Source organism: Podarcis muralis, chromosome 4 (assembly GCF_964188315.1).
Source record: "Podarcis muralis chromosome 4, rPodMur119.hap1.1, whole genome shotgun sequence".
Lineage (NCBI taxonomy): Eukaryota > Metazoa > Chordata > Lepidosauria > Squamata > Lacertidae > Podarcis > Podarcis muralis.
In genome coordinates this window covers 80,593,799-80,609,373 of record NC_135658.1, presented here as the reverse complement: position 1 = coordinate 80,609,373, position 15,575 = coordinate 80,593,799, and the positions used below count along the sequence as shown (strand labels likewise).

Genomic DNA, 15,575 nt, shown 5'->3' with positions numbered 1-15,575 from the left:
CAACTTCATCACTGTTTTAGCCTGAGAACTACTGCAGGATTTCAATTCTGCACAAGTCTGTGCTGCTTTTGAGACATGCCATCTTCAAGGAGGGACTGCATGAAATTCGCCTCGAGTCCTAGGTACAGGGGCACTGTTTTTCATTCCTTGCTTTTTTGATGAGGAGGGAGGGGTGGGTATCACTAGTCTTTTTAAAAAAAACAAACAAACCAGCACAAAGAAGCTGTAGAACATGGCATGTGAAAAATAGAATTTATTTAGCTGAATGTATTGAAGTTTCACCTACTGAGCTGGGCTAGTTTAGATCATAAAATATTTGCAGAGAAACCAGATTAAACCTGTGATGGAACATTTTTTGAAGGGATCAAAAAGGGGAAGGCTTTAGGGAAACAACTAATCAAGGAGCAGCTCCTGCCATAAGACCTGCACGGGAATGGTTTTCAGTAGAAAGCGCCCTTCGTGCTTTTGTTTTAACTTTTAAAAACTGCAGTGGAACACTAATGTGTGGACACACTTAGAAGAATCACCAGCATGTAGTAATTGAAGAATGAAAGGGGAAGGGCTGCCCTTTTAAAACTGCACAGCGTTAATGAACTGGCGGTGCCCAGCAGACTACAGGGTAGAGAATAGGTTGTTCACAGTAGCGAGTTATCCCTACCATAATGTTGAGCTTCTTTGTAATAGAGATGGGGCACAAGTATTTCAGAGGATGTGTGTCAGCTGCTCTATGTGTATCCTGCTTAGTTATGCTGGTTTACTAGATGCAAACTCACGTTTTGATAGGATCTATGCACGGAGCATTTCCACTCTAGAAATCCCACCCCGTAATGGTTTTAAGAAGGAAAGATTATGGCAGAATACCCTTTGTTTTTACTTGAATCGCTTGCCGCCTGATGGCATTGCATATTTACTCTGAAGTAAGCCCCACCAAATTCATTGGGACTTACTCCAAAGTAAGTATATGGAAATCTGCAGCCAGAGTTTATCTAGCTGTTTAACTAGCATTCCCATTTGTGTAGGGACAGACTGCTGTTAGGGTTTGCTACATTATAGAGTAGTCAGTTGTTGCTTAGCATACACTGTCTACCTGCAACCAGGATATTGCTCTGTATAAATGCAACGTGCTTATAACTAACATTTGGATGCACTGTGACTACTACCTCAGAAAAATACATTTGTTTCCTTTTTTTGGTTTTTTTAATATATATATTTTCCATTATTTAGTTCTAGCAAAGTTCAGAGCACCAATTCAAACTTTTTAAAGACTTTGTTCGGTCCCTACCACTTCAGAACACAAGTTGGGGATAGCTTCTCACGTTTTCAAAACCAGGAAAAGTGTGTATGCTTTCCCTTTGCTTCCAATTATGTAGACCGTGGCTAGTATGATGTACTTTTTCTTTCTTTCTATTGAAATCGGCTCTAAGAAAAGGTTTAAGCAAAATGTATTATCAAGGCATGATTCACTTGTACTGGGCTGAATCCTACACTATAGAACCTAGCACTTGGAAGATCCCAATATGGCTCTAGCACCCTGTTCTCCTTGCCTTGCAATGCAAGGATGCAGGTTTCACAACGCCTATTTGCAATGCTGCTGGGATAAAGACAAGGCAGGCTGAGACAGACTATAAAGAAGGCAGGCAGCATTTTGTTCCAAGATTTTGGAGCCCTGGGTGGTTGCCTTGTTTGCTCAGCCCTAAGGTCACCACTCCTGGACTTTGTGGCACTAGTCATTTCCGCTTCACTGTGCCGTGGCTCATCCCCCACCATCTCAAAAGCAAAGTAGCAAACAAGGGTCAATGAATGATTAATTAAAAACTTGGTCTGATAGTAACTGGCAGACCCAGAGTAGTTTGCTTTCATTGGGTGAAGGCAAAATGACTGTGCTTGAGAATGTAAATAATGGTTGAATTGGTTCCTCACTGGAGTTACCTAGAAAAGCCTCCTTTGGCTTCATGCATCTGCTAGAGGTACTGATTCAGCCGCAAGGCAAACCTGCTTCTATTCAGATTTAAACATTACCCTGAGTCTTGGGGAACAGTAAAATTTCCAAATTAAATACATTAATTCAAATAGGCTCGTTTGTGTTAAATTATCCATCCTGATTTTCTTGTGCTTGCAAGATGGGGACAGGAGAGTTGAAACTAGACTGTACTACTGTACTACTTGCAAATGTGTGGGGAACCTGCGGTGCTCTTGATGTTGCTGAACTGCAATTCCCATCATCCTTGGCCATGCTTGCTGGAAGCTGTAGTTCAGCCACCGTGGGCCACAGGTTTCACACCTCTGCTATAGGCAGTGGGTAGGAGTCAGCATGACCAAAGCTCTGAACCCTTTTGGGATCTTCCACATGTGCGCCCTGCACTCATGGGGCAAGTGACTCATATGCCCAATAGTTTAAATCACAGCCATTGTCTTGGTGCAGTGAGGGAGACGTTAACCATTGGTGTTGTCAACTGAACTAACCTATATCCATTTTCCAGAACACACTATCAAATCACTACCATCATTTAGAATTGATACACAAATGCTGAACAAAATAGGCAGCAGAATTTTCAAAGCTATTATTTGCAGGGAAGCCAAATAGGACCTAGGATTTTCAAACTGATCGGAACAGTCACTATCGAGTTGAATTGCTTGTTGTTTTTTTAAATTGTATTACAGAAGTTGCAAATAATGTTGTCCACTAGTGTATAAAGATTTTACAATTGAAGCAATCTGAAGATGTAGCAGTTGATTTCTTGATGAAATAAAAACGACAGCTTAAACAACTGCTACGTGTATTTATTCAGCAGCTTTTTATAACGGAGCTGCAATGTGCCGACAAACTGTGGCTTCTCCATTTTGTTCAATTTGTATTCCTAACCTGGCAGATTTAAAGCAACAAGTGCCAATCTTTCCACTGACAAAGGGGACATGTGAGGGTTCTTGTTCAGTAATCTGGAATAATATTTTGTTGAACAGCTTATTATACTGCACATAGCACTGTCAGGTTGAAGGATGTAGGTTTATTTCCATCTCTCCAGGAGGACAAAAATGAAGGCAACCAGCTGCAGATCCTTCTAAGTTGTAAGAGGACATTTCTCCAGTCAATGCCTTAAGCGTTCATGAAAGGTAGGGGTGATAAGGGCAAGTCCCTGTCTCCCTTACTGTATTACACATTCTTAGCTGCAGGTCCTATTTTCAGTTCCAAGGTTTTTTCTCTCTGATGCTGTTGAAATGAAATATGAATACCAGTAGCTTGCACACCTAACATTTTTTGTGGCAGGAATCCGCCAATGCACACACCGTGAATATTATAACCTCCCAGCTCTGATAACGATCCCTTCCCTCCACAGATGAACATAAGGCAAACCTGCAACCACAGTGGTACCTCGGGTTACAGATGCTTCAGGTTACAGACTCCGCTAACCCAGAAATAGTACCTCGGGTTAAGAACTTTGCTTCAGGATGAGAACATAAAACGTGCTCCGGCGGCACAGCAGGAGGCCCCATTACCTAAAGTGGTGCTTCAGGTTAAGAACAGTTTCAGGTTAAGAATGGACCTCTGGAACAAATTAAGTTCTTAACCTGAAGTACCACTGTGTTGTTTACCAGGGTCTTCTCTAACCTGATGTCCTCCTCATGTTTTGGACTACAGTTATTTTCAATGGCCACAGCCAAAGGTTGGGGAGGACAAAACATCTAAGAGGGGCACCATTGTTGAAAGGGTAACTTAGATCATTAGCACAAATCCTCAAAATTGTGCAGGTGCAGGACCCTGAGCCAGTCACTCTCAAGGAATGTTTGGGAAGGGGAGCTTATCTTTGTTAGACAGAACCAACACATTCTAAGCTAAAGCAGACGAGGTTTCATTTTTCTAGTCACAAGTTCAGGTTCCTAATCTACAAAGTGAGTGTGTTTGATCAGCCACAACAGACTGATTGGCTTGCAGGAAAAGAATAAAGCAGCACAGGGATGTCTTGCACTCCCAGCTCTAAACTGGCAGCCTAAATCTTAGATCAAGTGTTTTGAAATGGCATTGGTATCAAAAAAGCAAAGGTTGCATTTCAGCTGGCACAAGAGCCTTTGTTAATAGTGCATTTTGAAATGCAAACTGCATTTCAGCTGCAGTTCGCTTAAGTCCAGCAGAGTTCAATGGAGTCTAATCTCAGGTCTGCGTGCCCAGGACTGCAATCTTAAATAATATGGTGACACTGAAGAAACATTACTATCATACTGCAGTTCTTCCAAACTCTCTGGACACAGTTTCAGTGATTCCATTTACATTTCAACTAGTAGACACTACAGGATGCTTTCTTCTTGGGGGGGAGGATGTGTTAGGTCTTTTTCTCCACTTTTTATTAACATTTTTGCATTACTAGTTAAAATCCATACATCTTATATCATTAAATAAAAATATTTAATAGCCAAGCTTTGAATAATGCTTGTGGGGTGAGGAACAGAGAGAATTGCTTTAGATTATAATAGAGGCATGAAATAAACCAGACCCCAGTAGTTATTAATACATCATTTACATACAGGTATCAGTTTCGAAAATGCATTTCATATTGTTGGGGGTTCTCAATAGGCTAGTATAAAATGGCTGGTTTCCAAATTCCAAGGCCCTGCCTGGAGCTTATATTTGGAAGAAAAGTAGGAGACTTGTATAGTTTGTAAGTTACCTCAAGTAGAGAAGCAAGTTCCTTTTATGTTCCAGCGCTGCTTTGCATTAACCCCCAGGTCCTGTTTCCCTTCTAATGTCCAAGTGTTCTTGTGCACCGATATTTAGAAACTCTTGATACACTCTTGCATGAAACCTGGAATTAGAAACTGCCTTCTAAAGATGGCACCAGTCCCTGCCATCTGTTTAAAGATTTACAGGTCAGCCAGCATAGTCCCTACAGTCTTGCTGAAATGTATGGAGGCCACACCTCATCTCAGTAGAAGGCATGCAAAAAGCTTGTTTCTGAATCCACATCTCCGCTACCTTAAATGCCCTGGTCTTCGTCAATCCCTTCTCATCTGAACAGCTGGTACAGCAAATAAAAGGCCATGCTGAATGTTTAAGAGAAACCCAGCAGAAAAGAGATATTTTACTGCAAGGTGTTCTGGATTAGTATTTTATATATTATATACCAACAAAGACTGATGTGTGTTTCTGGCCTGAAATTAGATCCAAGTCTGTATCTGTAAATCTTCATTCGAACAAAGTCCAGCTCCCAAAAAAATCAGCGAAATGGCATTTTGTTAACCAGCATTGCTAAAAAGAAGCCTTCTACTTCTGAACAATGCTTTGATGCGGTGAAAAATATCTGCCACTGATGTTTCAAGTAAAGGCTGGTTAGCAGGAGGCTGTAGATCAATAGGACACATGCTAACTCGACTGAGCTATATAAGCCAATGCTTTGACTTGGAATAAGGAACCCTTCCATGTTTCTGACCTTCTAGGTACTTCTGGAGATATGAATTCTGCAGAGATTGCTCTCTGCCTGATCCGTAATTCATAAACAGGCTTGTTTGGTGCCAGCTACTTTGAAACAAGACTGAATCTAGTCTGGAACACTTTCCACCAATGTGGAAGAAAGTGGATATATAGAAAAACTGTAGCATGGATTAGCATTTAACTGCAACATCAAACTGTAGTTCTTACAATAGAAAAGGGTTTATGTATGATTCAGCATCTTGCTAACAAAACACCCTCCGAACCCTGGAGTTTTTGATCTAAATCCTAGTGCCTTTAAGCTTTTAAGTTATTCTCGAAGGCTGTGCTGTTTTTGAGGCAGAGACCTTCTATCTCCCTGTGCCAAGGGATACCAACTACTTATTGCTAAAAGCAAATTTAAGCCAACTCACCTCTTGTGCCGCTACAGCAGACAATGGTATTTTCACTTAATTCTATTTTCTAGATGGTGCAGTTGAAGCAGTGTTTAAACTCTTGAGGTGCTGAAGTAGAGTCAAAGGATTCCATAAGTGAGAATACAGGAGAGCTGCTGTAATAAATGACAGATTTGCAATTGTTCCTCCCCACCACACCACACCACACCAATCTTTTCAGAAAACAGGCGAAGCTTCTTGCTTTTAAATTTGAAGTAGACAGTTTTAAGAATTATTTCTGCCACCCAGTAATTGAAGGACGAGGATTCTCTCAGCTAGGGTATTTCAAAATCCATTAAATCGCCACAGTATTAAGTCACTCAGTCTGTACTTCTTATTTTTATCAGCTCTTTTCCTGTTCTTTACTGGGCTCTCCAAGTTCCCATGTAGAAGTAGTACTTCTGTCCTGCATAAATACAAAAAAAGGAGTGTGTGTTAAACACTCACATTTCCTTTAACACAAACCACTTCTAGAACTCAAATATGAATTGGAAAAGCCTCTACTCAGTCCTTTTCATGCTGCGAAGTAATGCTGTATTGTTCAATAGGCCTGACTTCCAAAGTAGGCCCCACAGGACTGTAACTCTGGCTTCAAATGTGGGCATACTGGCTTACCCTAGACCAGAGCATTCAAAACTGTGTTGCAACACATTAGTGTGTTGGCTGCAGTGTGCAGGTGTGTCGCACAAACGCTCCCCATGCTCCTCCTGGGACTGGAAAGGGGTTAGTTTAACCTCTGGTTTGTTAGTAGAACTGAATTACTGTGTCACAAAATGATGCAAAACTGAATTACTGTGTCATGAAATGATGCACGTCTAAAAAGCGTGTCACCAACATGATAAGTTTTGAAAGCTCTGCCCTAGACCAATGGGAGAGAACCTGTGGGCCTTCCAGATGTTCTAACCCCAACCACCATGGCAAATGGGTCGGAGTGATGGGAGCTGCAGTCCAGCAAACATCTGCAGAGCCACAGGTCCCCTCACCCTGCTCTAGGCTCACCGCCATCTTTTCACAGGCTCACTTCATCTGCGATAATGGAATAGCAGTCACAATTCATGTTTCTAAGATGCTTCCCTGATGACGGCTGCAATCCTATGTACACTTTCCTGGGAGTAAGTCCCAGTGAACACAATGGGACTTACCCATGAGTAATAATATATAGGATTGTGCCATAAATCAGCAGAATGTTGCCTTGCTAGCAGTTAGTAGTAGTAGTAGTAGTAGTACCCTGCCCATCTGACTGGGTGGCCCCAGTCACTCTGGGCAGCTTCCAACCTATATAAAAACATAACAAAACATTAAACCTTAAAAAGCTTCCCTATACAGGGCTGTTTTCAGATGTCTGTTAAAGGTTATATAGTTACTCAGCTCCTTGACTTCTAATGGGAGGGCGTTCCACAGGGAGGGTGCACCTACCAAGAAGGCCCTCTGCCTGATTCCTTGTACCTTCACTTTTCACAGTGAGGGAACCGCCAGAAGGCCCTCGTGCTGGATCTCAGTGTCCAGGCTGAACAATGGGGGTGGAGACGCTCCTTCAGTTATACAGGACCAAGATTATTTTACTGAAATGGCTTGAGCTTTTCTGAGGCAGTGGTGATAAGAGACACCTGCTGTCACAGCACTGACTAACAGGAATAAACCTAAACCAGCATTCGGTTTTTGGGTCCTCCTCCTCGGTTGTGAAACCAGGAGGACCTTGCTACAACAATCCTCTTCCTGTTTTACGCCTGGTTTGTACCCTCAGCACGGCATGAGCAAGTCCACACATAAGATTGGACCAAGTACACAAAGTTTTCAACGGGACTTTTGGCCCCCAGTCTGCTTTCGCTGGATTGCAACCCAGGTTGCTTTTGCCATCATCACAGCTGCCTCGCAGAAACCCAACTTACTCATAATAAAAAGGGCTTCTCGGATCCAAATAGTATGCATAAGAACAGAGCACTTTTGCACATTTATTCACTCTTCTAAAATCTACAAACCCCCACCCCCAACATACCCCTTGCATGGCACACAGCTAGTACCTATGGGGCAAGTAAACTTTGTGGAGCACTTTTTCCCAAAGCCAGCACCACTCCTCTGCCTTCACAATGCAACTACAGGAGTGCTTGAATATTTTAAAAATTTCCCAAGGGCTCTATAGAACAAAAGGGGCTCTTCAATGCTCAACAGTTGTTTCCACTGAGAACTGCAAAGGCAGCTACACAGGGCAGTAATAAGGACTTGCTGGCTTCAGCCAAACGTGACGACCATTCAGGTTTAAATCTACTGTTGCTCCTACTGTGTTTTAACCATTTAGGGTGCGAGGGGGAAAGCTGCCTGTTCCGGGGGGAGTGGGAAGGAGGGAGAAAAGATCACAATAAATCCCTATTCCTAAAACAACCCACAGAGGAGATATGCCAGAAATGTTCAGCCAGGAGGATTTGGGCAGAGAAAGAGGCGAACCTTTATGTCGATGCCGTACATGGCTAGATCTCGACGCAGGCTGTCACACGCTTGCAAGAGGGGCGCTCGGTCCTTCAACTGTTGCTGCCTTTCGGTTTTCTTTTGCAGCCGGGCTTCTTTCGACAGAGGGGCGCCATCTGCGGACACGCCCCCCGCAGCCTCGGGAGCAGCAAGGGCAAAACTGCGCACTTTGGTTCGGAAGCTCACCAGTTCGTCTATCACGTTGGAGAGCATGGCTGAATGTTCGTTTTCTGGAGCTACCTGTAAATCAAAAACCCGAATTCAATCCCAACATGCAACACACTTACACAGGAAGCCAGCTATGTGCGGCATGTCCAGAACGGCACCAGGAATACCCAGACATGTAATTTATCTGCATACATTAAAAATAAGTTTTTAAGTAAGATGCAAAATGGGCTGTATTATGCCTGTTTTGATTGCCATTTCTAAACAAATAATATTACTCTCGATTAAGGGGTATATATCTCTTGTTAAAAAGTAAAACAAAACAGTGAAGGCCCTCTTCAAATGTAGCAAAAAATCCTAGAAGGAAAGCACCTAGTGCAGAACTTGCATCTAAGACAGGATGACAGGTGATTTGTACGGGTGTGTAAAGGTAAAGGGACCCCTGACCATTAGGTCCAGTCGTGACTGACTCGGGTTGCAGCGCTCATCTCGCTTTATTGGCCGAGGGAGCCGGCGTACAGCTTCCGGGACATGTGGCCAGCATGACTAAGCCGCTTTCTGGTGAACCAGAGCAGTGCACGGAAACGCCGTTTACCTTCCCGCCAGAGCGGTACCTATTTATCTACTTGCACTTTGACGTGCTTTCGAACTGCTAGGTTGGCAGTAACAGGGACAGAGCAACGGGAGGTCACCCCGTCACGGGGATTCGAACCGTCGACCTTCTGATCGGCAAGTCCTAGGCTCAGTGGTTTAACCCACAGCGCCACCCGCATCCCTATACGGGTGTGTATTTCACCCCATAAACCAGGGTTTCCCCAACTTTGGTTTCCTGCTGTTCTCTGACTATAATTCCCATAATCCCTGACCACTGGTCCTGATAGGTAGTGATGATTTTATTTAAATGAATGTTTTTAATGGTTTGATTTTATTTAAATAAATGTTTTTACTTCCTGCTCCAAAAAAAAACAATACACATAGCCAAGTAAAGTAAAGTAAAACAAAGCACAATCACATTGCAGTAACTAAAACCAAATGGACACCAGGTGCTCGTCAACACTCTTACATCACAACTAAAATGAATACATTAAGAGATCGTTATCAGGAATTTCAGAAAAGGAAAATACATCCTATTTAGTGTTTCTCATTTTCAGCCTTATTTTTGGTTTCTAAGCCAAAGACTAACACGGTGCTTTGGAACTGTATCAATCCAGATAGTAGGAGGACAATTTTAATTTTGATTTTAAAAAAAGAAGTTAAAAACAACTACAAACTTGACTCTAAATCACCTAGGGACTGCCCTGTGTTAGTATGTACATAAAGATGGAAGCACCTGGAAACATGTTTTTTTTGGAAGGACAAGGGACCAGGCACACAGTTTGTCGGAAGCCTGGTTTTGTGACCCTACAACACCTAACTACAGCTCCTCGGAGTCCTCTTGAATTCGATGGGGCTTACTTTCAGGTAAGTGGGGTGCTTTCCTACCTGTCTCTCCGCAAGGGTGATCCCAGTTGTGTGAAGGAATTCCATGATGTAGGAGAGAATGGCTCCAAACACAACAGCGCTCGTAGGCGATCCACTTTCCTGATTTCAAAACACACAAAAGAGCTGATGTAACGATAACATTTCTCCGCACACGGACAAAAGATGAAAGCGAACAATACTCTGCGGGAATCTATTTATCTGCTAGATTGCCTAAACCTCCTCCTTTCCAAGAGCGAAGACTTCTTAACCGCAGCAACTAGCCATAGAGCAGAAGAAGAATATTTTAGGAAAACAAAATGCCGCTGGTATGTAAGCCGGGCCGCACTTGTAAGGCCTAGGGGCAAAGTTCGGGACAGCAAGGCATTTCCTTGAAGCCACTCTCCCTCCTGCAACTCTTGCTACGAGATTTTTTTAATGTACATTATCTAGGAAAAGCTCAGAAATAAATACCTTCCAAGGCTTCTTGGATAAACTGATAGGATAAGCTCAGGCAGTTGAGCATGAGACTCTCAATCTCAGGGTTGTGGGTTCAAGGTCCAAGTTAGGAGAAAAATTCCTGCATTGTAGCAGGTTGGACATAATAATAATAATAATAATAATAATAATAATAATAATAATAATAATTTTTATTTATACCCCACCCTCCCCAGCCAAGGCCGGGCTCAGAGCGGCTTACAAGCAATAATAAAAACAAGTTGAATGATTACAACTTAAAAACAACATTAAAATACAACATTAAAAGAATGAAACATTAAAATATTAAAATGTAGCCTCATCGCAGGAGGAGAAGGAAAGGAAAAAAGAAAGAGGGGGAGGGAATCAAATTGGCTCCAAGCCAAAGGCCAGGCGGAACAACTCTGTCTTAAGAGGCCCTGCGGAAAGAAATCAGATCCTGCAGGGCCCTGGTCTCATGAGGCAGAGCGTTCCACCAGGCCGGAGCCAGAGCTGAAAAGGCCCTGGCTCTGGTTGAAACTAATCTTAACTTCCTTAGGGCCTGGGACCACTAGGGTGTTGTTATTTATGGACCTTGAGGCTCTCCGTGGGGCATACCGGGACTCTGATAGCCCCTTCCAACTGTACTATGATTCCATCCAGTATTTTACATCTACATCTTTTGCCAAATTATGAGGTCATGGTTGTCATTAACAAAGAAAGCTACATTATCAGACTGTGCGTGTGTGTATATTATAAACAGGACTGACTGCGTTCCATTATTCTGCAGTGGAGGCATGGGGAGCCCAGAGGGAAGCCAGCACATGGAAGAACCAAGGGAGAAAGCCCCTTGCAAGTGATCAGTGCAGAGATTTAGCAAGAGTGATCCGTTCTTTCTCTTGTCTGGCACACTGGACGGCGAGAAAACAAGTGAGAAGACAGAAAAGAATTGTGTCCCTCATCACTGACCTTTGCTCCTCTAACTGACTATCCTTAAGGGAATGTAGCTTTTGACCCGTCCCAAAAAATGTTTTCCACCACCATATTATTTTTCCATCTCCGCCATATCAAGCAGTTGGTCCTTTACCTTTCTCGCCTGATCTGGCCACAGTGATCTGGCCTCACCTGATCTGGCCACCTCTCCTGGTATGCCCCGCGGAGGACCTTAAGGTCCACAAATCACAAAATTTTGGAGGTTCCAAGTCGAAAGGTGCTTAGATTGGTCTCAACTAGGGCCAGGGCCTTTTCAGTACTGGCCCCGACATGGTGGAATGCTCTGTCACAAGAGACTAGGGCCCTGCGGGACTTGACATCTTTCCACAGGGCCTGCAAGACAGAGCTGTTCCGCCTGGCCTTTGGTTTGGACTCAGTCTGACCCTTATGTTTCCCTCCCCTTATGGTTTTGATCTATGGGCTGCCATTAAAATGAGGCTGCATTTTAAATTGTATTTTAATCCGTATTTTAATAAATTGGTGGGGGGTTTTTTTGTGTGTGTGTCCCCCCATTATGTTTTTATTGTAATTTTACTGGTGTTAGCCACCCTGAGCCCAGCTCTGGCTGGGGAGGGCAGGGTATAAATAAAAATATATTATTATTATTTTGATTCTGCAGTTCTGTGCAACGGCACTAACACTGGGTTCAACATCTAGCTTTGCCAATCTCAGCTCTCCATTTAAGTGCTCCACACACATTTCTAGCTTTCACTGCTGCAAAGGCCATGCACAAAACTGTGTGAAAGCCATACCTATTGAAACCACAGAAATTCAAGAGCATTTGAAGACTCCTATTTCGTTCAGCAGACAAACAGGGCTTCCCAGCTTTAGTTGTCTGTCATCTTGAGCAGTCAAAACACTAGTTTGTACACCATTTGCACAATTTATACAGGTTACAGAGGCCAGCTTTTCTCATTGCAAAGCCTGGCTAACCATAGTGAAGGATTTTTGTATTTTCAATGCTTGTGTGGTGAGTGGGGAGGATAAAATATCTGTAGAGAGTTTTACGATACAGCTTTGGTTACATAACAGATCTCGGGCAAATCAAGATTTGGAGGGAAGCAACTTCGCCTTAGTGAAGATCATAATTCCAAGAAATCAATTTAACAGGGGGCAAAACATTAGGAAATAATAATAATGTCACAGATGATGGATTGCATGCAGATATTCACTGAGCTAGAATCTATACTGCCAAGATTCAATACTTAAAAAAACCAAAACTAAACACTGTGTTCTTTTGTTAACAGTTAACCGTGTGTGTGTTTGTGTGCTGTACGTAGATAAAACTTTACTAATGCAATCAGATGGCTCACTAAAGTGGCTTACAGAAAAGGCACTTTAAAAACAGTAAGCATGGAACTACAGTGGTACCTCGGGTTATGTACTTAATTCGTTCTGGAGGTCCGTTCTTAACCTGAAACTGTTCTTAACCTGAAGCACCACTTTAGCTAATGGGGCCTCCTGCTGCCGCCGTGCCACCGCTGCACGATTTCTGTTCTCATCTTGAAGCAAAGTTCTTAACCCGAGGTAGTATTTCTGGGTTAGCGGAGTCTGTAACCTGAAGCAGCTGTAACCCAAGGTAACACTGTAAAGAGTTCAGTGCTCCAGAAGTAGTGGCCATTTAGAACGTTACCCATTAGACTCAAAATGAGAAGGGTACCAAGCAAATAGAAAGCAGGCAGTTTCTCCCAAAACACACACACACACACACACACACACACACACACACACACACACACTTCAACATTTTGCCTTGGGCAGAGTATTCAACACTCCCTGAAAGCTGGTGCCATTTAATAACTCACCAATTCTAGACATTAATTTGCATGAAAATAGGCTTAAAAGTGGACCGACCAAAAAACATTTGCTCGTAATTTATTCCTTGATTAGGCCCCAAAATGCTCTGCACAAGCAGGGCAGCACTTCTGCCTGTTCAAGTTTGCCTTCCCAACACAATACATAAATCCCCGATCTTCCTACAGCCTCTCTGGCAATTACATGCCATTCTGGAGGAAAACTTTTTTTTTTTTGGTAAATATAATCCAAGTGCCATACTAACAGCGGCCACTGTACCTCATCATCTTGCCCCCATATAATAGCAACGTGTTGCTCTGTCTGTAAGCAAACCAACAGGGAAGAGCTGTCTATGGTGGCTTGGAGCCAGACTCCTCCTGGTTCTCCTGCAGCGAAGTCCACCACTAGCGACCAACAGGAGCAAGTCGTACCCCTAGGGGTGAGGACAACTCTGACTTCCAAGTTCAGGATCACTCTGCTCCACCTGGATGCTATGTCCGTCACGCTACCACCAGTACTCTTTTTCTAGAAAAAGAGGTGCCGGGACTCACCATGAATACCTGCCTTGTTCTCTTATAATGGAAATGGCGCCCACCTGAGAGGTGCCAGAAATGAGTTCCGGCGAGTTCCAGGTGGAAAAAAGCCCTGGTGCCAGTCAGTTCACACCTGAAAATCTCTACCACTACAACTGTGCTGGAAGCTATTTTTCTTTTAAATTTGCAACAAGCCAACATTTGGGCAAGAAAAGGGGAAAGAACAGAATAAGCTCAGGAAAACAAAAGTTTCTACGAAAGATCACCTGGGTACTCCTCCGTGTCGCGCGCTCTCTCTTTCTCATATAAATACAGTCATACCCTGGAAGTCAAACGGAATCCGTTCCGGAAGTTTGGGATCCAAAATGTTTGGGAACTAAGCTGTTCGAAAACCAAGGTACAACTGTAAATACATAACTAAATGGTGTGACTAGTGAAGAAAAAAGGCTCGTGTAAAAGTTCTTCAGCTGCCTAAGAATACCAAGTAGCAAGAAGGAAATAAAACTTTTTGTGCTCTAAAACACGGCAAAAGAGGTTTCTGATCCTAGAAATGCAGTTTGTATAAATGCCTGTCTTGGGATGTGGCAGAGAGTGGGGGAGGGAATCATTTATCTTTATTTTTCCTTGCAAGTTTCGCCCAGGAAAATGATAAAACCAACCCGTCAGCACAGAACTGTTTAGACAATGGTCGGTTTCTGATCTTCGTCTCTTAACAGGTTACCTTAGTGACGGCCTTCAGCTGCCTGTTGCCATGGTGAATGAGGTCCATAATTGCACCAATAGCCCTGGGGGTGTCAAAGTCATCGGCACACGCAGACTTCACCGCTGCTTTGGTGTTGGCTAGCCTTGGAGAAGGAGGGGGGGAAATTAAGACAACGGAAGTGTTGTTGTTTTTTAGAAAAGCCCCAGACATAAACCGACCGGCTAGTTAAAATGCACTTTTAGCAGGACGTATCCCAGGTTAAGTAGTTTGACCAACAATTTAATCAGGAGGCAGCTAAGTTCCTGCTCTAACTTTTCCATGGGGAGCAAAAGTGCTTCACACAAGCTGGATCAAGTGGCATTTGGTAAATCACTATTAAAGGAGGACGGATACATATCTTATACAGTGGTGCCTCGCAAGACGAAAATAATCCGTTCCGCGAGTCTCTTCGTCTAGCGGTTTTTTCGTCTTGCGAAGCAACCCTATTAGCGGCTTAGCGCTATTAGCGGTTTAGCGGCTATTAAAGGCTTAGCGGCTAAAAGGCTATTAGCGGTTTAGCGGCTATTAAAGGCTTAGCGGCTTAGCGGCTAAAAGGCTATTAGCGGCTTAGCGGCTTAGAAAAAGGGGGTGGGAGCGAAAAAAATCGCAAGACTAGCAAGACGTTTCCGTCTTGCGAAGCAAGCCCATAGGGAAAATCGTCTTGCGAAGCGCATCAAAAAACAGAAAACCCTTTCGTCTAGCAGGTTTTTCGTCTTGCGAGGCATTCGTCTTGCGGGGCACCACTGTAACAAAAGGGACAAATGAATGGGAGATTACAAGACTTCCTGCTGCCTGTTACCTCTCTGCAGCCCATCTTCCAGGCACACTGTACCTGCGTTTAGGACAGATAAAGGTTCTGGAACTAGCAAAACTGACGGATATAATAAGGAGAAAATCCAAAACTATGGTTATGAAGCAATGGGAGTACTTAAATGATTCTTTACAAAACCAGGGCTTGACTACAAAAATCTGGTAGTGTTTAGAATAATCTTGTGCATAATATAAAAAATACAAAGTGAGACATTAAGGAAATCCAAAGGGAAAATATGAAGAACAGAGGATCTGACGAACGGATTATTAAAAACGTGTGAGGCAAACAGTGGAAGTCTTAAAAAAAA

The 15,575-nt window shown here is 43.2% G+C and overlaps 1 protein-coding gene across 4 annotated transcripts in view; it reads right to left on the bottom strand.

The window, feature by feature from the left end:
- Positions 1-15,575, bottom strand: part of CARS2 (cysteinyl-tRNA synthetase 2, mitochondrial) — a 42,961-nt gene that overhangs the window by 6,565 nt on the left and 20,821 nt on the right. Inside the window, exons 12-16 of one of the 4 annotated variants that reach the window (XR_013392673.1) lie at positions 14,437-14,560; positions 9,964-10,062; positions 8,296-8,556; positions 6,996-7,128; positions 199-6,259 (exon numbers count right to left, since the gene is read on the bottom strand). Coding sequence is in view for 2 of the 4 variants with exons in the window: in XM_077927673.1 (XP_077783799.1) it covers positions 6,197-6,259; positions 8,296-8,556; positions 9,964-10,062; positions 14,437-14,560 (547 nt within the window). In the remaining 2 variants the exon portion in view is untranslated. Of the gene's footprint in view, positions 1-198; positions 6,260-6,995; positions 7,129-8,295; positions 8,557-9,963; positions 10,063-14,436; positions 14,561-15,575 lie in introns of those variants that run through there. The other 3 variants (XR_013392672.1, XM_077927673.1, XM_028728132.2) reach the window with 3 other exon arrangements.